Source organism: Rhinoraja longicauda, chromosome 19 (assembly GCF_053455715.1).
Source record: "Rhinoraja longicauda isolate Sanriku21f chromosome 19, sRhiLon1.1, whole genome shotgun sequence".
Taxonomy (NCBI): Eukaryota; Metazoa; Chordata; class Chondrichthyes; order Rajiformes; family Arhynchobatidae; genus Rhinoraja; species Rhinoraja longicauda.
The window spans coordinates 24,189,609-24,213,944 of NC_135971.1; the positions used below are offsets into that span (position 1 = coordinate 24,189,609).

General features: G+C 51.4%; 1 protein-coding gene across 1 annotated transcript in view; it reads right to left on the reverse strand.

Annotated features, from left to right (window-relative positions):
• Positions 1-24,336, reverse strand: part of LOC144602899 (pre-B-cell leukemia transcription factor 2-like) — a 26,746-nt gene that overhangs the window by 1,548 nt on the left and 862 nt on the right. Inside the window, exons 2-4 of the mRNA XM_078416020.1 lie at positions 15,019-15,263; positions 13,826-14,070; positions 7,488-7,638 (exon numbers count right to left, since the gene is read on the reverse strand). Of these exons, the coding sequence (XP_078272146.1) occupies positions 7,488-7,638; positions 13,826-14,070; positions 15,019-15,263 (641 nt within the window). The remainder of the gene's footprint in view (positions 1-7,487; positions 7,639-13,825; positions 14,071-15,018; positions 15,264-24,336) is intronic.

The following is a 24,336-nucleotide window of genomic DNA, read 5'->3' on the forward strand; positions in this document are numbered from 1 at the left end:
AGGATAGAGGGAGGTGGAGATAGGGGGAGGGTAGAGGGGGGAGAGGATGGAGGGAGGTGGTGAGAGGGAAGGGGAAATGGGAGGAGAGGGGAGGTGGAGAGAGGGGACATCGGAGAGGGGAGGGGGGAGAGGAGAAGGTGGATGAGGGGAGAGGAGGGTAGAGGGGGTGGGGGGAGAGGATGGAGGGAGGTGGAGAGGGGGAAGGGGAGAGGGGAGGGGGTGGAGGGAAGGGGAGAGGATAAAGGGAGGTGGAGAGAGGGAAGAGGGGGGATAGGGTAGTGGGGACGGGGGGAGGCGGGGAGGGGGGGGCGGGGAAATGGAGGTGGAGAGGGAGAGGGAAGGAGAGGTAGGGGATGGGGAGAGAGGGAAGGGGAGACAGGGGAAGGGTAGAGGGGAAGGGGAGAGGGGAGGGGTGGGGGGCATGGGAGGGGGAGAGAGAGGGAAGGTGGAGAGAGGGGAGATCGGAGAGGGGAAGGGGGGAGAGGGGAAGGTGAGAGAGGGGGGAGATGGAGGTTAGATGGGGGTGGGGGAGAGGTAATGGGGAGAGAGGGGAGAGCGGGGAAGGAACGAGAGGGAGATGGTAAATGCATGAAAGAGTGCCCTCTCTCCCCCTGCCCCCCTCTCTCCCCCAGCGCCACTGTCCCCCCAGTACAATCTACCCTTCCGATTCTGTACCCCAGTGCCTCCCCTTCCCCATATACCCTCTCCCCTGGCACGCCCTCTCCCCCGGTACGCCCTCTCCCCCGGCACGCCCTTTCCCCCGGCACGCCCTCTCCCCCCGGCACGCCCTCTCCCCTGGCACGCCCTCCTCCCCCGCACGGCCCCTCTCCCCCGGCACGCCCTTTCCCCCTCGCACGCTCTCTCTCCGCCGGCACGCCCTCGTCCCCGGCACGCCCTCTCCCCCGGCACGCCCTCTCCCCCCGGCACGCCCTCTCCCCCGGCACGCCCTCTCCCCCCGGCACGCCCTCTCCCCCCGCCACGCCCTCGTCCCCCCCGGCACGCCCTCTGCCCCCCGGCACGCCCTCCTCCCCCGGCACGCCCTCTCCCCCGCCACGCCCTCTCCCCCGGCACGCCCTTCTCCCCCGGCACGCCCTCTCCTCCCCGGCACGCCCTCTCCCCCGGCAACGCCCTCTCCCCCGGCACGCCCTCTCCCCCGGCACGCCCCCTCGTCCCCCGGCACGCCCTCGTCTCCTGCCCATCAACAGACGGGGTCTCTGTTCCTTGGAGCGCAGGAGGATGAGGGGAGATCTTACGGAGGTGTACAAAATCATGAGGGGAATAGACCGGGTAGACGCCAAGAGTCTCTTGCCCAGAGTAGGGGAATCGAGGACCAGAGGACACAGGTTCAAGGTGAAGGGGGAAAAGATTTAATAGGAATCTGAGGGGTAACGTTTTCACACGGAGGGTGGTGGGTGTGTGGAACGAGCTGCCAGAGGAGGTAGTTGAGGCCGGGGACTATCCCAACGTTTAAGAAGCAGTTAGAGAGGCACATGGATAGGACAGGTTTGGAGGGGTATGGACCAAGCGCGGGCAGGTGGGACCAGTGTAGCTGGGACATGTTGGCCAGTGAGGGCAAGTTGGGCCGAAGGATTTGTTTCCACTCTGTATCACGGTAGCGCAGCGGTAGAGTTGCTGCTTTACAGCAAATGCAGCGCCGGAGACTCAGGTTCGATCCTGACTACGGGTGCTGCACTGTAAGGAGTTTGTACGTTCTCCCCGTGACCTGCGTGGGTTTTCTCCGAGATCTTCGGTTTCCTCCCACACTCCAAAGACCATACAGGTATGTAGGTTAATTGGCTGGGTAAATGTAAAAATTGTCCCTAGTGGGGTGTAGGATAGTGTTAGTGTGCGGGGATCGCTGGGCGGCACGGACTTGGTGGGCCGAAAAGGCCTGTTTCCGTCTGTATATATATGATATGATATGATGACTCGATGGCTCTACAGCTCTATGACTCTTTGATTCTCCCCCAGTGCCTTTTCCCCTTTGCCCTCTCTCCCCAGTCTCCTCTCCCCTGACACGCCCTCTTCCCCAGCCCCTCCCCCCTCTCCCAAGTGCCCTCTCTCCCTTCCACACTCTCCTTTTCTCTCCCAGAACACTCTCTCACTCCCCCCGTGAGATATGGACCACGTACAGGCAGATGAGGAAAGAGGATGAGAGGAGATCTTATCGAAACGAAATAAGATCATTAAGGGGTCGGACACGTTAGAGGCAGGAAACATGTTCCCAATGTTGGGGGAGTCCAGAACCAGGGGCCACACAGATTAAGAATAAGGGGTAGGCCATTTAGAACAGAGATGAGGAAAAACTTTTTCAGTCAGAGAGTTGTGGATCTGTGGAATTCTCTGCCTCAGAAGGCAGTGGAGGCCAATTCTCTGAATGCATTCAAGAGAGAGCTGGATAGAGCTCTTAAGGATAGTGGAGTCATCATCATCATCATATCATCATATATATACAGCCGGAAACAGGCCTTTTCGGCCCACCAAGTCCGTGCCGCCCAGCGATCCCCGTACACTAACACTATCCTACACCCACTAGGGACAATTTTTACATTTACCCAGCCAATTAACCTACATACCTGTACGTCTTTGGAGTGTGGGAGGAAACCGAAGATCTCGGAGAAAACCCACGCAGGTCACGGGGAGAACGTACAAACTCCTTACAGTGCAGCACCCGTAGTCAGGATCGAACCTGAGTCTCCGACGCTGCATTCGCTGTAAAGCAGCAACTCTACCGCTGCGCTACCGTGCCGAGTCAGGGGATATGGGGAGAAGGCAGGAACGGGGTACTGATTGAGAATGATCAGCCATGATCACATTGAAAGGCGGTGCGTACAGGCTCGAAGGGCCGAATGGCCTCCTCCTGCACCTATTGTCTATTGTCTATTGAGATCAACTTTACTTGGCGCCACAGACATTGTGGGCCGAAGGGCCTGTTCCTGTGCTGTTCTGGTCAGTTCTGTTCTATGAGGTTTGGAGAAGGGACCTTCTTCAGACTGATATTTCTTTTGCCCTTGCTGTACAACTCAAAGGTTAGGCTTTAGTAACAATCGTGCACAGTTCTGGTCAACCAGCATCTCTAGTTCCCTCCGATACACTCCCTTCTTTAGTCCTTGAACACCCAGGAAGAAACCAATTGTTTCAATTGGTACAAATCAAACCAAATTTGATGAATGGAAGAATGGATCGACTGGCCTTATGACGAACGAATGGGTCGACTGGGCTTATATTCACTGGAACTTAGAAGGACGAGAGGGGGAATCTGATAGAAACATATAAAATTCTTACGGGATTGGACAGGCTAGATGCAGGAAAAATGTTCCCGATGGTTGGGGGCAGTCCAGAACAAGGGATCACACATATCATATCATATCATATATATACAGCCGGAAACAGGCCTTTTTGGCCCTCCAAGTCCGTGCCGCCCAGCGATCCCCGCACATTAACACTATCCTACACCCACTAGGGACAATTTTTACATTTACCCAGCCAATTAACCTACATACCTGTACGTCTTTGGAGTGTGGGAGGATCTCGGAGAAAACCCACGCAGGTCACGGGGAGAACGTACAAACTCCTTACAGTGCAGCACCCGTAGTCAGGATCGAACCTGAGTCTCCGGCGCTGCATTCGCTGTAAAGCAGCAACTCTACCGCTGCGCTACCGTGCAGTTTAAGAATAAGCGGTCGGCCATTTTCGGACTGAGATGAGGAAAAAAACCTTTTTCACCCAGAGAGTTGTGAATCTGAGGAATTCTCTGCCACAGAAGGCAGCGGAGGCCGATTCACTGGATGTATTCGTGAGAGTTATATTTAGCTCTTGGGGCTGAGGAGATCAAGGGATATGGGGAGAAAGCAGGAACGGGGTACTGGTTTCAGATGATCAACCATGCGGCAGATCATGTTGAACAGTGGTGCTGGCTCGAAGGGCCAAATGGCCTACTCCTGCACCGATTTTCTATGTTTCCATGTTTCTATGTTGTGTGGGGGGGGGGGGGGGGGTGTTTCTGCCAAACGCAGGCAGGTGAGATGAGTATAGATGGGGCATCTTGGTCAGCATGGGAAAGTTGGTTCGAAGGCCCTGTTTCCATGCTGCATGACTCTAATTGCAAGTCGTATATCCACACCTTCAAGCTCCTCCTATTCACGTATAAAGCCCTAAATGGACACTCCCCCCCACTACATCAAAAATCTTCTAACCCACCTCTCTAACTCCAGGTCCCTCAGACCGGCCGACTTGGGGCTACTCACTATCCCACGGCCTAGGCTTAAACTCAGGGGTGACCGCGCTTTTGCGGTTGCAGCTCCTAGACTGTGGAACAGCATCCCTCTCCCCATCAGAACTGCCCCCTCCATCCACTCCTTTAAGTCCAGGCTCAAAACATATTTCTACTCCCTAGCGTTTGAGGCTCATTGAGGAGGCGCTGTGAACTGTTTGCCTGCTACTGTATGTTCTCATTTTTTTTCTATTGGAACCTAATCAGATGTACAGCACTTTGGTCAACGTGGGTTGTTTTTAAATGTGCTATACAAATAAAATTGACTTGACTTGACTTGACAACCCGCAGTTCAAATGTTTCCCCAATTCTGAAGGAAGGAACTGGTTTCAACTTCAGATTGAAGACGGGTCTCGACCCGAAATGTCCCCCATTCCTTCTCTCCAGAGATGCTGCCTGTCCCGCTGAGTTACTCCAGCTTTTTTGTGTCTATCTTTAGTGTACTGTTAGTTTGGTTTACAGAAACCACAGATTCCACAGATTCACAACTTTCTGGGTGAAAAGGTTTTTTCCTCATCTCAGTCCTAAATGGCCGACCCCTTATTCTTAAACTGTGTGACCCCTGGTTCTGGACTCCCCCCAACATCGGGAACATTTTTTCCTGCATCTAGCCTGTCCAATCACCTTAAGGATTTTGTATGTTTCTATCAGATCCCCTCTCGTCCTTCTAAGTTCCAGTGAATATAAGCCCAGTCGACCCATTCGAGACCACGTCGACCAGCGATCCCCGCACACTAACACTGCATCTTACACATACAAGGGACAATTTACATTTGTACTAAGCCAATTAACCTACAAACCCATGTGGGAGGAAACCGAAGAAACTCGGAAAAACTCGGACTCAGGTCACGGGGAGAACGTACAAACTCCGTGCAGGCAGCATCCTTGGCCGGGATCGAACCCGGGCCTCTGGCGCTGTGAGGCAGCAACTCTACCGCGTTCTGGATATCTGGTATTTTTGCTACCCCACCCAGCTTCGCCTTCCCAACTTTGCAGACCCGAGACCGCAAGAAACAGCAGAGAGTTGTGGACGCAGCACAGGCCATCGTACAAACCAACTTCCCTTCCACTGACATTTTGTAAATGACGCCAAATTTTTGCCGACACATGCACATGCGATCAATGCAAAAAGAATTTCACGGTGCAAGGTACACGTGCCAATAAAGTACCATTCAACCATCCATCTACACCTGACGCTGCCTCGGCAAGGCCAGCAACATCATCAAGGACCAGTCTCAACCCGGCCACTCCCTCTGTCATATGTTGAAAGACTGCAGCGACTAGGCTTGTATACACTGGAATTTAGAAGGATGAGAGGGGATCTTATCGAAACGTATAAGATTATTAAGGGGTTGGACTCGTTAGAGGCAGGAAACATGTTCCCAATGTTGGGGGAGTCCTGAACCAGGGGGCCACAGTTTAAGAATAAGGGGTAGGCCATTTAGAACGGAGATGAGGAAAAACTTTTTCAGTCACAGAGTGGTGAAGGTGTGGAATTCTCTGCCTCAGAAGGCAGTGGAGGCCAATTCTCTGAATGCATTCAAGAGAGAGCTGGATAGAGCTCTTAGGGATAGCGGAGTCAGGGGGTACGGGGAGAAGGCAGGAACGGGGTACTGATTGAGAGTGATCAGCCATGATCACATTGAATGGCGGTGCGTACAGGCTCGAAGGGCCGAATGGCCTCCTCCTGCACCTATTGTCTATTGTCTATTGTCTCTCCCATCGGGCAAAAGGTACAGAAGTGTGAAAACGCACACCCCCAGATTCAGGGACAGTTTCTTCCCAGCTGTTATCGGGCAAGTATCATCAGCAAGTCTTGACCACCCATCTACCTCATTGGAGATCTATTTGGACCACCTTGAATCAGACTTAGCTTGCACTAAACGTTATTCCCTTTATCCTGTATCTGTACACTGTGGACGGCTTGAGTTAATCATGTATAGTCTTTCCACTAACTGGTTAGAACACAGCAAAACAAGTTTTTCAATGTACCTCAGAACACGTGACAATAAACTAAACAAGGCGAAGGCTAAGGCTAGACTTCGGCCAGACTATCGGCTAGTCCAAGACTAGTCCTCAACTAAACCAGACCAAATCAAACCAAGTATAAGACAGAATAGATTTAGCAGAACTGTACAGTTACTTTGCCGGTGACAATGAGCTAAACAAGGCTTAAGGCTTAGTCCAAGGCTTCGACTAGACCTGGAATAGTCCTAGACTAAACCTAGACAAGGGTAGACCAAATCACACCAAACTAGACTGTCTAAGACTTAGACTAGATTTAGACTAGACAGACCAGACTTTAACTAGATCAAACTATACCACACCAATATAAACTAAATCAAGCCAAATCAAACCAAACCAAGCCAAAACAAACCTATCCAAACCAAATCAAGCCAAACCACACCAATCTAAAGCAAGCCAAACCAAACCAAGCCAAATCAAAGCAAACCAAACCAAACCAAACCAAATCAAGCCAAACCACACCAAGCCAATCTAAAGCAAGCCAAACCAAGCCAAGGGAAATCAATCCAAACCAAACCAAGCCAAACCAAACCAAATCAAGCCAACCCACACCAAGCCAATCTAAAGCAAGCCAAACCAAACCAAGGCAAATCAATCCAAACCAAACCAAGCCAAACCAAACCAAATCAAGCCAAACCACACCAAGCCAATCTAAAGCAAGCCAAACCAAACCAAGGCTAATCAAACCAAACCAAACCAAAGCAAGGCAGGCCACACCAAACTAAACCAAAGCAAGCCAGGCCACACCAAACCAAACCACACCAAACCAAGCCACACCAAATCAAATCAAGCCAAACCACGCAAAAGCAAACCAAAGCAAGCCAAATCAAAGCAAGCCAAACCATACCAAAGCAAATCACACCAAGCCAGACCAAGACAAACCACACCGAGCCAAATCACACCAAGCCAAGCCGCACCAAGGCAAACCAAACTAGACTGGACAGACTAGACCAAACCAAACTAAACCAAACTAATTAAACGCTGGCCAATGCCCCTCAATGCTTGCGGCATCCCAGCAATTGGGACATCTCGTACCCCAGCCCCCACCCATCACCCCCCCACCCACCTTCCACCCCCCACCCCCACCCTCCCCACCCGCACCCTCCACCCCCACCGTCCACCCCCCACCCATCCAGGCCCAGGAGGGGCAAGCCCGCGCCGGTCCCAGGAGAAGTTGAAGGGGCCTAACCTGGGATACACTGACCTGCGACACAGTGATGCCACACTTCTTGGCCAGCTCCTCCTTGGCCTCTTCGCTGGGGTACGGGTTACTGAGGTGGGAGTAGAAATACTCATTCAAGATCTCCGTGGCCTGCTTGCTGAAGTTACGCCGCTTTCTCCTGCGGGGGAAGGAAGGGTTGGAGGTTACCTCTTGCCTGGGGGGGTCGCCGTCTGTACGGAGTTCGTACGTCCCCTCCCCGCCGCGACCGCGCCGGCTCGGAACAGCGGCACGGCGCGCGTCACTCTAAGACTCCGTGTGTACCGCCCGCCCCCGTAAACATGCAAGAGCAATATCCTCCGCAACCAAGCTGTGCCGAAGTACACCTTCGGCGAAGGTCCCAGCTGTGCCAGGGGTAAGGAGAGGCCTACACAAGGGGCGGCCACGGTGGTACAGCGGTAGAGTTGCTGCCTCACAGCGCTTGCAGCACCGGAGACCCGGGACCGATCCCGACTAAGGGACATCTCGTACCCCAGCCCCCATCCTGTACGGAGTTTGCACGTTCTCCCCGTGACCGCGGGGGTTTTCTCCAAGATCTTCGGTTTCTTCCCACACTCCAAAAAGGTAAAGGTTTGTAGGTTAATTTCACCTGTGGGGCCAGGTTCAGCTCAAACTCCATCATCAAGTTTGCTGATGACACTGTGGTGGTGGTGGGCCGGATCTCCGACAACGATGAGAAGGCCTACCCTACCGGGAGGAGGTGGCTGATCTGGCACTCTGGTGTCAGGACAATAGCCTCCTCTTGAATGTCACTAAAACGAAGGAGCTGATTGTGGACTTTAGAAGGGCTAAACATCCAAGGACGTACACGCCACTGGAGATAAATGGGTCTATTGTGGATAGGGTGAGCAGTTTTAAATACTTGGGAGTCCACATCACTGAGGATCTGACGTGGGCAACGCACATTGCCGCACTGGTGGGTAAGGCAATGCAGCGCCTTTACCACCTCAGACAGCTGAGGAAATTCAGAGTGTTTCTGAGGATCCTTCATTGCTTCTACTCTGGGGCTGTAGAGAGCATCCTGTCCGGCAACATTACAGTCTGGTTTGGGAACAGCTCTGCCCAGGACAGGATAGCCCTGCAGAGAGTAGCCCAGGCAGAACGCACCATGGGAACTACACTCGTCCCCCTGCAGGACCTATACATCAGGAGGTGTAGATCCAGAGCAAGCAAGATCATGAGGGACCCCTGCCACCCCAGTAACGGACTGTTCCAGCTGCTACGGTCAGGCAAACGCCTCCGCTGTCACGCTGTGAAAACGGAGAGGATGAGACGGAGTTTCTTCCCACATGCCATCAGGACTGTCAACTTTTATAAATCCAGGGACTAAATTTTGTCTTCTCTATATTAACTTTATTAACTTTATTTACATGCTGTAACTGTAATTCTTTTTTGTGCACAATCCGCAGGCATTGCCACTTTCATTTCACTGCACATCGTGTATGTGTATGTGACAAATAGACTTGACTTGACTTGACTGTACCTTAATTGGTACATGTGACAATTAAATTGAATGTTGAATCTTGAATCTTAATTGGCTTGGTGTATGTGTAAATTGTCCCGAGTGTGTGCAGGATAGTGTTAATGTGCGGGGATCGCTGGTCGGTGCGGATTCGGTGGGCTGAAGGGCCTGTTTCCGCGCTGTATCTGTAAACTAAACTAAACTAAACTGAACTAAGCTATTGAAGAAGAGCTACACAACTTGCTCCTCGTGGAGCTCAATAGGTTTAGGTTCATTATTGTCACATGTACCGAGGTACAAGGAGAAGCTGTGTTCGGCCTGTTATCCAATCTGATCAGATGGTACTAAACGTCAATACAATCACGTCAATCTGAAGTACGACACGGTGGCGCAGTGGGTAGAGCCGCTGCCTCACAGCGCCGAAGACCCAGGGTTCGATCCTGACCTCGGGTGCTGTCTGCGCGGAGTTTGGACGTTCACAGGTTCAAGGAGTAGAATTAGGCCGTTCGGCCTGTCGTGTATATGCCACCATTCAATCACGGCTAATTCCATTTTCCTGCCTTTGCTCCCCATGACTGCGTGGGTTTTCTCCGGGTAGACAATAGACAATAGGTGCAGGAGGAGGCCATTCGGCCCTTCGAGCCAGCACCGCCATTCATATATCATATCATATATATACAGCCGGAAACAGGCCTTTTCGGCCCTCCAAGTCCGTGCCGCCCAGCTATCCCCGTACATTAACACTATCCTACACCCACTAGGGACAATTTTTACATTTACCCAGCCAATTAACCTACATACCTGTACGTCTTTGGAGTGTGGGAGGAAACCGAAGATCTCGGAGAAAACCCACGCAGGTCACGGGGAGAACGTACAAACTCCTTACAGTGCAGCACCCGTAGTCAGGATCGAACCTGAGTCTCCGGTGCTGCATTCGCTGTAAAGCAGCAACTCTACCGCTGCGCTAATGATTCAATGTGATCATGGCTGATCATTCTCAATCAGTACCCCGTTCCTGCCTTCTCCCCATACCCCCTGACTCCGCTATCCTTAAGAGCTCTATCCAGCTCTCTCTTGAATGCATTCAGAGACTTGGCCTCCACTGCCTTCTGAGGCAGTGAATTCCACAGATTTACAACTCTCCGACTGAAAAAGTTTTTCCTCATCTCCGTTCTAAATGGTACTCCGATTCCCACCTGCATCCCGAAGACTTACTGGTTTCATACGTTCCTAAGTGATTGGGGCAGTGGATCACCACCTCACATCCTGGATTCTGGACCACCTCACCAACCGACCACAGTATGTGAGGACAAAGGACCTTGGTCTTGGACAGGGTGGTCTGCAGCACTGGGGTTCCGCAGGGAACAGTGCTAGCTCCATTCTTGTTCACCCTGTACACTGCGAACTTCAGGCACAGCTCTGCAGACTCCTATCTACAGAAGTTCTCTGCCATCGTCGGCCTCATCACGGGCGACGAGGACAGGGCGTACAGAGAACTGATCAAGGGGTTTGTGGACTGGTGCCAGCGGAACTGCCTCCGGATCAACGCGGGGAAAACCAGGGAGATGGTGGTAGATATCCGCAGGCGCAGCCAGGTCCCCCCCCGACACCGGTGAACATCCAGGGAATGGACATTGAGAGGGTGGATTCTTATAAGTACCTGGGTGTCTCCTTCAACAATAAACTGGACTGGACTGAAAACACCGATGCGCTATACAGAAAAGGCCAGAGCAGACTTTATCTGCTAAGGAGACTCAGGTCCTTTGGAGTGCAGGGGGCACTCCTAAGGATCTTCTACCACACGGTGGTTGCATCGGCCATTTTCTATGCAGTGGTCTGCTGGAGCAGCAGCATCTCAGTGGCGGAAGGGGAGAGACTCGACAAGCTGGTCAGGAAGGCCAGCTCTGTCCTGGGTTGCCCCCTCGACTCAGTGCAGGCGGTGGGAGGGAGGTGATGGCAAAGCTAACATCGCTGCTGGACAACGACTCACACCCCATGCAGGACACTGTGAATGCACTGAGTAGCTCCTTCAGTGACAGACTCCTTCACCCGAAGTGCGTGAAGGAGAGATATAGGAGGTCCTTCCTTCCCGCTGCTGTGAGACTGCACAACCAGCACTGCCCCCAGCAGATGAGTCAACAATAACAGCTAAGAACACACGGAAACTGATGACAATTTATGTATCTTTTATTTATAATGAATGATCTCTTGCTCTCTTGCTATCCACTTTGCTGCTGTAACACTGTAAATTTCCCCGGTGTGGGACGAATAAAGGAATATATTATTATTATTATTGATCCCTAAGCTAAACCAAACGGTGGCGTGGTGTAGTGGCGGCACGGTGGCGCAGCGGTAGAGCTGCTGCCTTATAGCGTTTGCAGCGCCAGAGACCCGGGCTGCATCCCGACTACGGGTGCTGTCTGTATGGAGTTTGGATTTCCGGTTTCCTCCCACACTCCAAAGACATACAGGTTTGTAGGTTAGTTGCCTTGGTATAGATGTAAATTGGCCCTAGTGTGCGTAGGATAGTGTTAACGTGCGGGGACCGCTGGTTGGTGTGGACTCAGTGGGCCGAAGGGCCTGTTACTGCGGTGTATCTCTAAACTAAACTAAACCAAACCTGGACCTAGACCTAAAACTAAACTCTGCTCCTGGGCTGTCAAAATCTCTGCCTATACCTCAGTCCCTCGAGTTCTGGCCACCTCCCCCGACACATCTATTCATTGCAGCCCTTAAACCTCTGCTGGTGCCAGTTAATCTGACCCACCCTCAACCAGAACTGAAGATCCGAAGGGCTTGGCCCAAACAAGAGATCCATTCACTCCCTGAGCATCACAGGGGAGATCACACCAACTCTCACGTCCCGAGCTTTGTGGCCAAGGCTAATTTTGGATCGGGCCCTCAGCGAAGACTGTCGGCGCCGGAACATTAATGAACCAGCAAAGCAGTATGAGCTTTTTAGGTTTAAAAAAAAAAGAGATACAGTGTGGAAACAGGCCCTTCGGCCCACTGAGACCACACCGAACATCGATCACCCCGTTCACACTCGTTCTACATTATAGAACAGTGTACCGTTCATTTTCAGTTTAGTTTAGTTTAGAGATACAGCGCGGAAACAGGATGAAACTAAAACAAATCCAGGCCTTTCCTTTTCAAGTGTTCCATGTTCCAAGTTCCACTTGTGTCCTAAGTCCTGAGGTCTAAGGTCTTTAAGAGACTTCCAGATTGGCACAGAGGGAATGGAGGGATATGAATTATGAGCAGGCAGGTAAGAGTTGGTCTTGGAATTATGTTTGGCAAAGACATTGGGGGTCAAAAGGCCTGTTCCTGTGCTGTACTGTTCAATGTTCTAGTTTCAATGTTCAATGTTCTGAGTTCTAGCTTCTGAGTTCTTAGTTCTTTGTTCTAAGTTCTAAGTTCTAAGTTCTTTGTTCTTAGTTCTAAGTTCTTTGTTCTAAGTTCTAAGTTCTATGTTCTATGTTCTATGTTCCAAGTTCCAAGTTCCAAGTTCTTAGTCCTATTTTCTATGTTTGAAATTCCAGGTTCTATGTTCCAAGTTCCAAGTTCTAAGTTCTAAGTTCTTAATTCTATGATCTATATTCTATGTTCCAAGTTCCAAGTTCTACATCTACGTGCCAAGTTCCAAGTTCCAAGTTCTAACGTCTAAATTCTTAATTCTATGTTCTATGTTCCAAGTTTCAAGTTCTAAGTTCCAAGTTCTACATCTACGTGCCAAGTTCCAAGTTCTAACTTCTAAATTCTTAATTCTTAATTCTATGTTCTATGTTCTATGTTCCATGTTCCAAGTTCCAAGTTCTGACATCTAAATTCTTAATTCTACGTTCTATGTTCTAAGTTCCAAGTTTTTAGTCCTATGTTCTATGTTCCAAATTCCAGGTTTGGGACCTTAAAAATAAGGGGCCACCATCGACTCCACAGTCAAAAAGGCCCAACAGAGGATGTACTTCCTGTGTCAACTGAGGAAACACAATCTGCCACAGGCAATGATGGTCCAATTCTATACTGCTATCATTGAGTCCGTCCTCACCTTCTCCATCGTGGTCTAGTTTGGCTCAGCCACCAAGCACGACATCCGGAGGCTGCAACGGATCGTTCGCACAGCTGAGAAGGTTGTTGGCTGCAACCTTCCCCCCATTGACGAACTGTACACTGTAAGGGCCAGGAAGCGAGCGGGCAAGATCATCTCTGACCCCTCTCACCCTGGCCACAAACGCTTCGAAGCACTTCCCTCTGGAAGGCGACTCCGGACTGTCAAAGCAGCCACAGCCGGACATAAAAACAGCTTTTTTCCCACGAGTGATAGTTCTACTCAATAACCAAAGTCGGCAGTCTCTTTTTTGCTCTGGTTTATTTCCACCCACACGTTTAGACCGTAATGTTGTATCCTTATTGTTTTGATGTGGTTATGCTTTATTCTTAATTGTTAACTGTATGTTTGTGTTGTCATTCGTGAGCAGAGCACCAAGGCACATTCCTTGTATATGCACATACTTGGCCAATAAACTTATTCATTCATTCATTCATTCATTCATTCATTCATTCATTCATTCATTCAAGTTCCAAGTTCTAAGTTCTACATCCTATGTTCCAAGTTCCAAGTTCTAAGTTCTAACTTCTCAATTCTTATTTCTATGTTCCAAGTTCTAGGTTCTAGGTTCCAAGTTCCAGGTTCTACGTTGTCTTGAGCAGTTTGGCCAAACCCCAGCAGATGGGACGTGGTGCCGAGGTTGGAGCATCCCAGTCTGGTACTGGAACCTCAGCCCCCCTCCCCGTCCGTTCACCCACTCGTTCCCCCCCACCCCCACCCCCCCACTCCCACACTGACCTGGCATCGAGGAACCTGGACCGCAGGATCATGACGGCCTCGCACGTGCTCTGCTTGAGCTGCATCTGGATGGAGCTGAACTTGCGGTGGATGATGCCCACCATCCTCTCGATCTCCTTGGGCGAGATGGGCCGTGTCCGGCTCTGCTCCCGCAGTAGGTTCATCACGTGCGTGGTGAACTCGTTGCAGGCCTGCGGGCGGAGAGGCCGGGTTAGGAGGAGGCCGCTCTGCCCCATGGTGCAAGCCTGTGTTGCCAAGGGAGGGGGGGTGGGGGGTTAGGAGGAGGCCGCTCCGCCCCACAGTGTCAGCCCGCAGCCCAGGGGGAAGGGGGCCGGGTCAGCAGGCCACTCGGCCGCATGCTGCTGGCTCGGCGGATGGAGCGGGGCCGGGTTGGGAGACCGCTCCGCCCCACAGTGCTAGCCCGCTGCCCGGGGAAGGGGGCGGAGCTGGAAGGAGACCGCTCCGTCCCCGTCCCCCCGCACTCCACCCTCCCCACCACACACGGTTCCTCGTTCCCACACACCCAATCCCCCGCGTCCCTAGAAACTTCCCAAACTTCCTCCCCATCCTTGTCCAACCCGCTCCCCGCTCCCCTTGCCCCACCCCCCTCCCCATCCCCATCCATTATCCCCCTCTTCCTACCCCTCCCTGTCCACGATAACCCCCCCCTCCCCATCCATATCTCCAATCCCCCCTCCCTGTCTGCCATCCCCCCTCCCCCTCTATTATTCCCCCCTCCCCATCCCCATCCATTATCCCCCCTCCTGCTCCCTCTCCCTGTCCACGATAACCCCCCCTCCCCATCCCCTATCTACCATCCCCCCTCCCTGTCTGCCATCCCCCCTCCCCCTCTATTATTCCCCCACGGTAACCCCCCCTCCCCATCCCCATCCATTATCCCCCCTCCTGCTCCCCCTCCCTGTCCACGGTAATCCCCCTCCCCATCCCTATCTCCAATCCCCCCTCCCTGTCTGCCATCACCCCCCTCCCCCTCCCTGTTTACCATCCCCCCTCCCGCTCCCCCTCCCTGTCCACGGTAATCCCCCTCCCCATCCCTATCTACCATCCCCCCTCCCTGTCTGCCATCCCCCCCCTCCCCCTCCCAATCCCTGTTTACCACCCCCCCCGCTCCCCCTCCCTGTCTACCAAGCCCCCACCATTCCCCCCCCTCCCCATCCCCCCCACGGCATTACCTGCTCGTATTTCTCCAGCTCGGTGTGGTAGATCTGCCGGATCTGCGCCAGCTTGGCGCGGTAGTCGGAGTGCTCGATGGAGTTGTCGGGCGAGACCCCCCCGGAGGCGGCGGCGGCGGCGGCTGCTGCGGCCGAGCCCCCCCCCTTCTCCGGCCCCGCCACCCCCTCCGCCAGCAGCATGTTGTCCAGGCGCATCAGCTGCGGGTCCACCGGATCCTCCTCCTGACCACTGCGGATGCTCAGGCCTGCAACACAGAGCGGACCCCCTCCGTCAGAACAGACCGCCACCCCCCCGATAAACGCCCCCCCAACCTCCGTACCCTCCTGACCACTGCGGATGCTAAGGCCTGCAACACAGAGCGGACCCCCTCCGTCAGAACAGACCGCCCCCCAACCTCCGTACCCTCCTGATAGCAGCAAAACCTAGGCCATTCGGCCCTTCGAGCCTGTACGCACCGCCATTCAATATGATCATGGCTGATCATCCAACTCAGTAACCTGTACTCAGTAACATCTAATGTAGATGTGGAGAGGATGGTTCCACTAGTGGAAACGTTCTCTCCACATCCGCTCTATCCAAGCCTTTCACTATTCTGTACGTTTCAAATAGGACCCCAAAAGTATCGAAAACAACACTTTGAATCATTAAATAAAGAGACCATGCTTGGGTGAAAGGGATCATAGAAACATAGAAAATGGGTGCAGGAGTAGGCCATTCGGCCCTTCGAGCCTGTACGCACCGCCATTCAATATGATCATGGCTGATCATCCAGCTCAGTATCCCGTAGCTGCCTTCTCTCCATACCCCCTGATCCCTTTAGCCACAAGGGCCACATCTAACTCCCTCTTAAATACAGCCAATGAACTGGCCTCAACTACCCTCTGTGGTCGAGACCTGAATGGTGTTTAATGGTGTCTGAAGAAGGGTCTCGATCCGAAACGTCACCCATTCCCTCTCTCCAGAGATGCTGCCTGTCCCGAGTTACTCCAGCACTTTGTAACCAGCATCTGCAGTTCCTTGTTTCAATTACTTATACAATGATGCTCTATTGCTCGGTAGTCCCTTAATCTGATATAATAATAATAATAATAATAATGCATTACATTTATATAGCGCTTTTCAAACACTCAAAGACGCTTTACAGGGATTTAGAGAACATAGAGAAGTGAATAAATAGATAAATAAGTAAACGAACAGAGAAAGGAGACAGAAGGTGAGGTGACCTTCAGTGGTTGAAGGCAGTACTGAATAGGTGAGACTTCAGTGATGTTTTGAATGTGGTGAATCAGTCTATTATCTATTTGTTTTTTTTTGGGTGGGGTTTTTTGTGTGTGTGTGTTTATATATATATTGTAAAATGTGTACACTGTGAACGATATCATAAATAAAAAGATCAGTATATATAAAAGTTATATATATAATTTTTTTGGTTTATTATATTGTATAAGATTATTAAGGGGTTGGACACGTTAGAGGCAGGAAACATGTTTTCCCAATGTCGGGGGAGTCCAGAACCAGGGGCCACACACAGTTTAAGAATAAGGGGTAGGCCATTTAGAACGGAGATGAGGAAAAACTTTTTCAGTCAGAGAGTTGTGAATCTGTGGAATTCTCTGCCTCAGAAGGCAGTGGAGGCCAATTCTCTGAATGCATTCAAGAGAGAGCTAGATAGAGCTCTTAAGGATAGTGGAGTCAGGGGGTATGGGGAGAAGGCAGGAACGGGGTACTGATTGAGAATGATCAGCCATGATCACATTGAATGGCGGTGCTGGCTCGAAGGGCCGAATGGCCTCCTCCTGCACCTATTGTCTATTGTCTATCTATCCCTCCCTCCCAACCCCACTCTCCTGCCTTCTCCCCATATCCCCCGACACCCACACTAATCAAGAATCTATCCATCTCTGCCTTAAATATATCCACTGTCTTGGCCTCCACGGCCTTCTGTGGCAAAGAATTCCACATATTCACCACCCTCTGACTAAAGAAATTTCTCCACATCTCCTTCCTAAAAGAGCGCCCTTTAATTCTGAGGTTGTGACACCCTAGTCCAGGACTCTCCCACTAGTGCAGTGGTAGAGTTGCTGCCTTACAGCAAATGCAGCGCCGGAAACTCAGGTTCGATCCTGACTACGGGCGCCGTCTGTACGGAGTTTGTACGTTCTCCCCGTGACCTGCGTGGGTTTTCTCCGAGATCTTCGGTTTCCTCCTACACTCCAAAGACGTGCAGGTATGTAGGTTAATTGGCTGGGCAAATGTGAAAATTGTCCCTAGTGGGTGTAGGATAGTGTTAGTGTGCGGGGATCGCTGGGCGGCGCGGACTCGGTGGGCCGAAGGGCCTGTTTCTGCACTGTATCTCTAAATCTAAAAAATCGAAATCCTCTCCACATCCACTCTATCCAGGCCTTTCACTATTCGGTAAGTTTCAATGAGTCCCCCCGTCATCCTTCTAAACACCAGCGAGTACAGGCCCAGTGCCGACAAACGCTCATCGTATGTTAACCCACTCGTTCCTGGGATCGTTCTCGTAATCCCCCCTATCACCTCCCCTCCCAAGCTTTCCCCCCTCCCTTCATCCTCTCCTCCCTCCTCCCTCCTCCCCCTCAGAGCTGGAGTGACAAAGCTCTGACCCCCCCCCCCCCCTCCCCACCACCACCAAGTCAAACTTGACCAGGCGGGAGCCCCAATTCTGCTCCAACTACTTCTCCAGCTCTGACCATCGGCCCTCTGTAAATGACCCGTGGTGTGTAGGGTGTGGGTGAGAAAGTGGAACTAGTGCGAATTCAAGATGCACACACAATATGCAGGAAGGAACTGCAGATGCTGGTTTACACCGAAGATCGACACAAAACGCTGGAGTAACTCGGCGGGACGGGCAGTGTCTCTGGAGAGAAGGAATGGGTGACCGAAGAAGGGTCCCGACCCGAAACGGGGTCTGAAGAAGGGTGTCGGCCCGAAACGTCACCTATTCCTTCTTTCCAGAGATGCTGTCTGACCCGCTGAGTTACTCCAGCATTTTGTGTCTATCTTCGGTTTAAACCAGCACCTGCAGTTCCTTCCTGCACTCATTGTGAGCAGGGCCATTTTTACAGCATTATGGGCCCCCGGGCAAAGCAGTGTACTGGGGCCCCTACCGTTACTCTCCCCCACCCCCCTTTCCCTACCAGCCCCCCCCCCCCTGTCGTGCCGGCGAAAAGCACTTACCGAAAAGCACTTAGCGATGGACTTAGGGTGCTACATTGTTGCGAGAAGCACTTACAGATCGCTGTGAGAAGCACTTACGGACCGAAAAAAGCACTTATTGAACCTACATTTTTAAAGTTGTATTTATTTATTGCATGTCACTTAACATACACAGATCAGCATGGGGCCCCTATGCTCGTGGGGCCCCCGGGCAAGTGCCCATCAGGCCCATGCGCTAAGACGGCCCTGATTGTGAGTTCAATCTCCGCCTTAAAAATAGCCGAAGCCCAGCTGTGGAATTAATCCCACAGATTCGCCGGGAAATCGATGGTGGTCAGTGGTCGAGCCGCTGCCTCACAGCACCAGAGACCGACCGGGGTTCTGTCAGTGTGCGTCGAGTTGGCACGTTAAGTCAAGTCAAGTCAAGTCAAGTTTATTTGTCACATACACATACAAGATGTGCAGTGAAATGAAAGTTCACCCATAGTCCAGCAATAGAGCAATTTAAAAAAAGCAATTTCACACACAATCACAACCAACACAATAAACAAAAAAAAGAAACATCCATCACAGTGAGTCTCCTCCAGTCCCCTCCTCACTGTGATGGAAGGCCAAAATGTATTTTCTCTTCCCCTGCCGCCTTCTCCCGCGGTCAGGCTGTTGTAGTTGGCACGTTCCAGGCCGCGCCGGACGGTGAAAGGTCCGCAGCGGGCCGACCAAAGCCCCGCGATTCGGGGGCGGGCGGAGACGCTGCCGCTGCACGTCGGGGGTGGTCACGGCTCCCGACATTGAAGCCCCCGCCGGGCAGAGAAAATCCAGCGGCCCATTTCGGGCCGCGCCGGACGGTGAAAGGTCCGCGGCGTGACCGCGTGGGTTTCCACCGGGTGCTCCGATTTCCTCCCACATCCCAAAGACGTGCGGGTATTGTCGGTCAACAAGAAGGACGCCTACGTCAGACTCCTATTCGTTGACTACAGCCCTGTTCTCAAAACCGTTATCCCCAACCAGGCTCATCTCCAAACATGTGGGACTTGAGGCCAGCACTCATCTCTGCAAGAGGATCCTCGACTCCCTGACCAACAGACCACAATCAGTGAGGATGGGGCACAAATCATCCTCTCCGATAATACTCAACACTCCGCAAGGGTGCGTTCTCAACTCCCTTATACATCGGCGAGACCAAACGTGGACTGGACGATCGTTTCGCTGAAAACCTTCGCTCACTCTGCGTGAACCTGCCTGATTTCCCTGTTACAGGACACTAAAATTCCCCTTCCCATTCCCACACTGACCTTTCTATCCTGGACCTCCTCCATTGTCAAACGCAAATTGGAAGGCCAGAATGTCTTTTCATAACAAGAGGAGTTGAGTGTAGGAGCAAAGAGGTCCGTCTGCAGTTGTACAGGGCCCTGGTGAGACCGCACCTGGAGTACTGTGTGCAGTTTTGGTCTCCAAATTTGAGGAAGGATATTCTTGCTATGGAGGGCGTGCAGCGTAGGTTCACTAGGTTAATTCCCGGAATGGCGGGACTGTCGTATGTTGAAAGGCTAGAGCAATTAGGCTTGAAAACACTGGAATTTAGAAGGATGAGGGGGGATCTTATTGAAACATATAAGATAATTAGGGGATTGGACACATTAGAGGCAGGAAACATGTTCCCAATGTTGGGGGAGTCCAGAACAAGGGGCCACAGTTTAAGAATAAGGGGTAGGCCATTTAGAACGGAGATGAGGAAGAACTTTTTCAGTCAGAGAGTGGTGAAGGTGTGGAATTCTCTGCCTCAGAAGGCAGTGGAGGCCAATTCGTTGGATGCTTTCAAGAGAGAGCTGGATAGAGCTCTTAAGGATAGCAGAGTGAGGGGGTATGGGGAGAAGGCAGGAACGGGGTACTGATTGAGAGTAATCAGCCATGATCGCATTGAATGGCGGTGCTGGCTCGAAGGGCTGAATGGCCTCCTCCTGCACCTATTGTCTATTGTCTATTTCGCTTGGGCAGCTTACACCCCAGCAGTATGAATATTGATTTCTCTAATGCTGCCTGTCCCGCTGAGTTACTCCAGCTTTTTGTGTCTATCTTTAGTTTAAACCAGCATCTGCAGTTCATTCCTGCACACACTTTTACTCCTTGTACATCCATTAAGGTGCTGCCACGTACAAATCAAACCCAATTTAATGAATGAAAGAATGGATCGATTGGGCTTATGGTGAAAGAATGGATCGACTGGGTGTATATTCACCGGAATTTAGAAGGATGAGAGGGGATCTTATAGAAACATACAAAAATTCATAAGGGATTGGACAGGCTCGATGCAGGAAAAATGCTCCCGATGTTGGGGGGGAGCCCAGAACCAGGGGTCACACAGTTTAAGAATAAGGGGTCGGCCATTTAGGACGGACATGAAGAAAACCTTTTTCACCGAGAGAGTTGTGAATCTGTGGAATTCTCTGCCACAGAAGGCAGTGGAGGCCAATTCACTGGATGTTTTCAAGAGAGAGTTAGATTTAGCTCTTCGGGCTAACGGAATCAAGGGACATGGGGAGAAAGCAGGAACGGGGTACTGATTCTGGATGGTCAGCAATGATCATATTGAATGGCGGTGTTGACTCGAAGGGCCGAATGGCCTACCCCTGCACCTATTTTCCACGTTCCTAATTTACAAGTTCGACAGGCGACACCACCTTAGTGGGCCGGATGTCATATTAATGACGAGACGGGGAACAGGAAGGAAACTGAGAAGCTCATGACCTGGTGCCACAACAATAACCTTCCCCTCAATGTCAGCAAGACAAAGGAGATGGCCATCGACTTCAGGAAGTGAAGCGGTCGGTACATATACGTAGATGGCACCCAAGTAGAGATGGTTAAAAGTTGCCTACGTCCCCAATGTAATATACCCGGGGTCCGATCGCCCGGCGTGGGGGAGCTGAGATCCCCCACGATGCGAGAGCTTTGATCGCCCCGACGCGGAGGGCTCGACCGCCAAGATCGCCCCGACAACGGAAGGTTCGATGCCCCCGAGAACAAAGAAGGGAAGAAGCTCGAACTTATTTTGCCTTCCATCCACCCTCGTCCACGCCTTCATCACCTCCCGTCTGGACTACTGCAACAGCCTCCTTCCTCTATGGCGCACCCTCAAAAATCATCAGTAAACTTCAATACATTCAAAACTCCGCTGCCCGTCTACTCACCCACTCCCCGATCCGTGACCAAATCACCCCCGTCCTTTACAAACTCCACTGGCTCCCCATCCCCCAGATAATCCAGTACAAAATCCTCCTCATGACCTACAAAGCCCTCCATAACCTGGCCCCATCCTACCTGACCGACCTCCTCCACAGGCACACTCCCACCTGCACCCTCCGCTCTGCTGCTGCCAATCTCCTGTCCCCCCCACATCCGGACCAAACTCAGATCCTGGGGGGACAGGGCTTTCTCCATCGCTGCTCCCACCCTATGGAACTCACTACCCCAAACCGTCAGAGACTCCTCCACACTTACCACATTCAAAACATCACTGAAGTCTCACCTGTTCAGCACTGCCTTCAACCACTGAAGGTCACCTCACCTTCTGTCTCCTTTCTCTGTTCGTTTACTTATTTATCTATTTATTCACTTCCCTATGTTCTCTAAATCCCTGTAAAGCGTCTTTGAGTATATGAAAAGCGCTATATAAATGTGATGCATTATTATTATTATTATTATTATCAGTGAGGAGTGTGGGGGAGTCGCTGTGGTGGACGTTCATGTTAAAAATGTATTTGGGTGTCTTGTCGATCTTTATTGGTATGACTGTATGTATGTTGACTGTATGTTCCTCTTATGTTGCAAAACATACTTGGCTAATTAAGTACTATTATGATTCTACTTTTTTTTAGATTTTTTAAGATTTAGAGACAACAGCGCGGAAACAGGCCCTTCGGCCCACCGGGTCCGTGCCGCCCAGCGATCCCCGCACACTAACACTATCCTACACCCACTAGGGACAATTTTTACATTTTACCCAGCCAATTAACCTACATACGTGCACGTCTTTGGAGTGCGGGAGGAAGCCGAATACCTCGGAGAAAACCCACGCAGGTCACGGGGAGAACGTACAAACTCCGTACAGTCGGCGCCCGTAGTCAGGATCGAACCTGACAGCATTCGCTGTAAGGCAGCAACTCTACCCGCCGCGCCACCGTGCTTGCGCTACTCGTGTACGTTTGTGCCTGTATCTGGGGAGGCACGGAGGCGCAGCGGGTAGAGCCGCTGCCTCGCAACACCAGAGGCCCGGGTTCCATCCTGACCCCGGGTGCTGTCTGCGCGGAGTTTGCACGTGACTGGGTGGGTTTGTCCCGGGTTGCTCCCTCTAATGTGCGGGGAGTGGGATATCATAGAACTAGCGTGAATTAAATCTCCACTCTAACAATAGCCATTGACTTGAACAGTGGGACTAGCAGAACGACTAGGGTGGGGGTGGACACAAAACGCCGGAGTAACTCAGCGGGACAGGCAGCATCTCTGGAGAGAAGGGATGGATGACGTTTTGGGTCGAGACACTTTCTCAGACTCGTCAGGGAAAAGGGAAATGAGAGATAAAGACGGTGATGTTTGCCTCGGTAGGGGTCGAGCTGCCCGTCCGTGGGCGCGGGGGGGAAGAGAGTGGAAGTTTTGTTGCCTTCCATCACAGTGAGGGGGTGTTTGGAGTCACTGTGATGGACGTTTGTGTTGGGGTCGGGTGTCCTGTGTTCTTTTCTTTTTTGCTGTGTTTGTGTGACTGCTGAAATTTCGTTCGGTGTAAAAAGCCGAGTGACAATAAAGTGTTGTTATGTTATGTTATGTTATGTAGAGAGTGGCGTTCCCCCTGATTTTCAAAGTCATAGGGTCATAAGGAATAAGAATTCAATTGGACCATTCATATGAAAAGCGCTATATAAATGTGATGCATTATTATTATTATTATTATTATTATCAGTGAGGAGTGTGGGGGAGTCGCTGTGGTGGACGTTCACGTTAAAAATGTATTTGGGTGTCTTGTCGAACTTTATTGGTATGACTGTATGTATGTTGACTGTATGTTCCACTTATGTTGCAAAACATACTTGGCTAATTAAGTACTATTATGATTCTACTTTTTTTTAGATTTTTTAGATTTAGAGACACAGTGCGGAAACAGGCCCTTCGGCCCACCGGGTCCGCGCCGCCCAGCGATCCCCGCACACTAACACTATCCTACACACACTAGGGACAATTTTTACATTTTACCCAGCCAATTAACCTACATACCTGCACGTCTTTGGAGTGTGGGAGGAAACCGAAGATCTCGGAGAAAACCCACGCAGGTCACGGGGAGAACGTACAAAGCCCATCAAGTCTACTCCACTGTTCAATCATGGCTGATCTATCTCCCCCTCCTAACCCCCGTTCTCCTGCCTTCTCCCCATAACCCCTGACACCCACACTAATCAAGAATCTATCTATCCCTGCCTTAAAAATATCCACTGACTTGGCCTCCACAACGAATTCCACAGATTCACCACCCTCCAGCTAAAGAAATTCCTCCTCGACTCCTTTCCGAAGGCACATCTATTATTATTTCGCATGTACCGAGCGAGGATGAATTGTTTTGTTATGCATGTTATCAAACAGTTCAGATTATATGTGTAGGAAGGAACTGCAGATGCTGGTTTAGACCGAAGACGGACACAAAATGCTGGGGTGACTCAGCTGGACGGGCAGCATCTCTGGAGAGAAGGAATGGGTGACGTTTCAGGTCGAGACCCTTCCTCAGATAATATCATACATATCGAAACGTTGTCTGTATTTTCTCTATACATTTAGGTTCAGGTTTGTTATTGTCATGTGTATCGAGGTCCAGTCGAAAGCTTCGTTTTGCATGCTATCCTATCCAATCTGATCAGATAATACTCTACATAAATATAATCATCAAACCTCAGGTGCTGCCTCACAGCGCCAGAGACCCGGGTTCGATTCTAACTACGGGTGCTGTCGATACGGAGTTTGCACGTTCTCCCCGTGACCGGCATAGCTTTTCTTCGGGATCTTCTGTTTCCTCCCACACTCCAAAGAAGTACAGGTTTGTAGTTTATTTGGCTTTGGTATAATTGTAAATTGTCCCGAGTGTGTGTAGGGGTGGT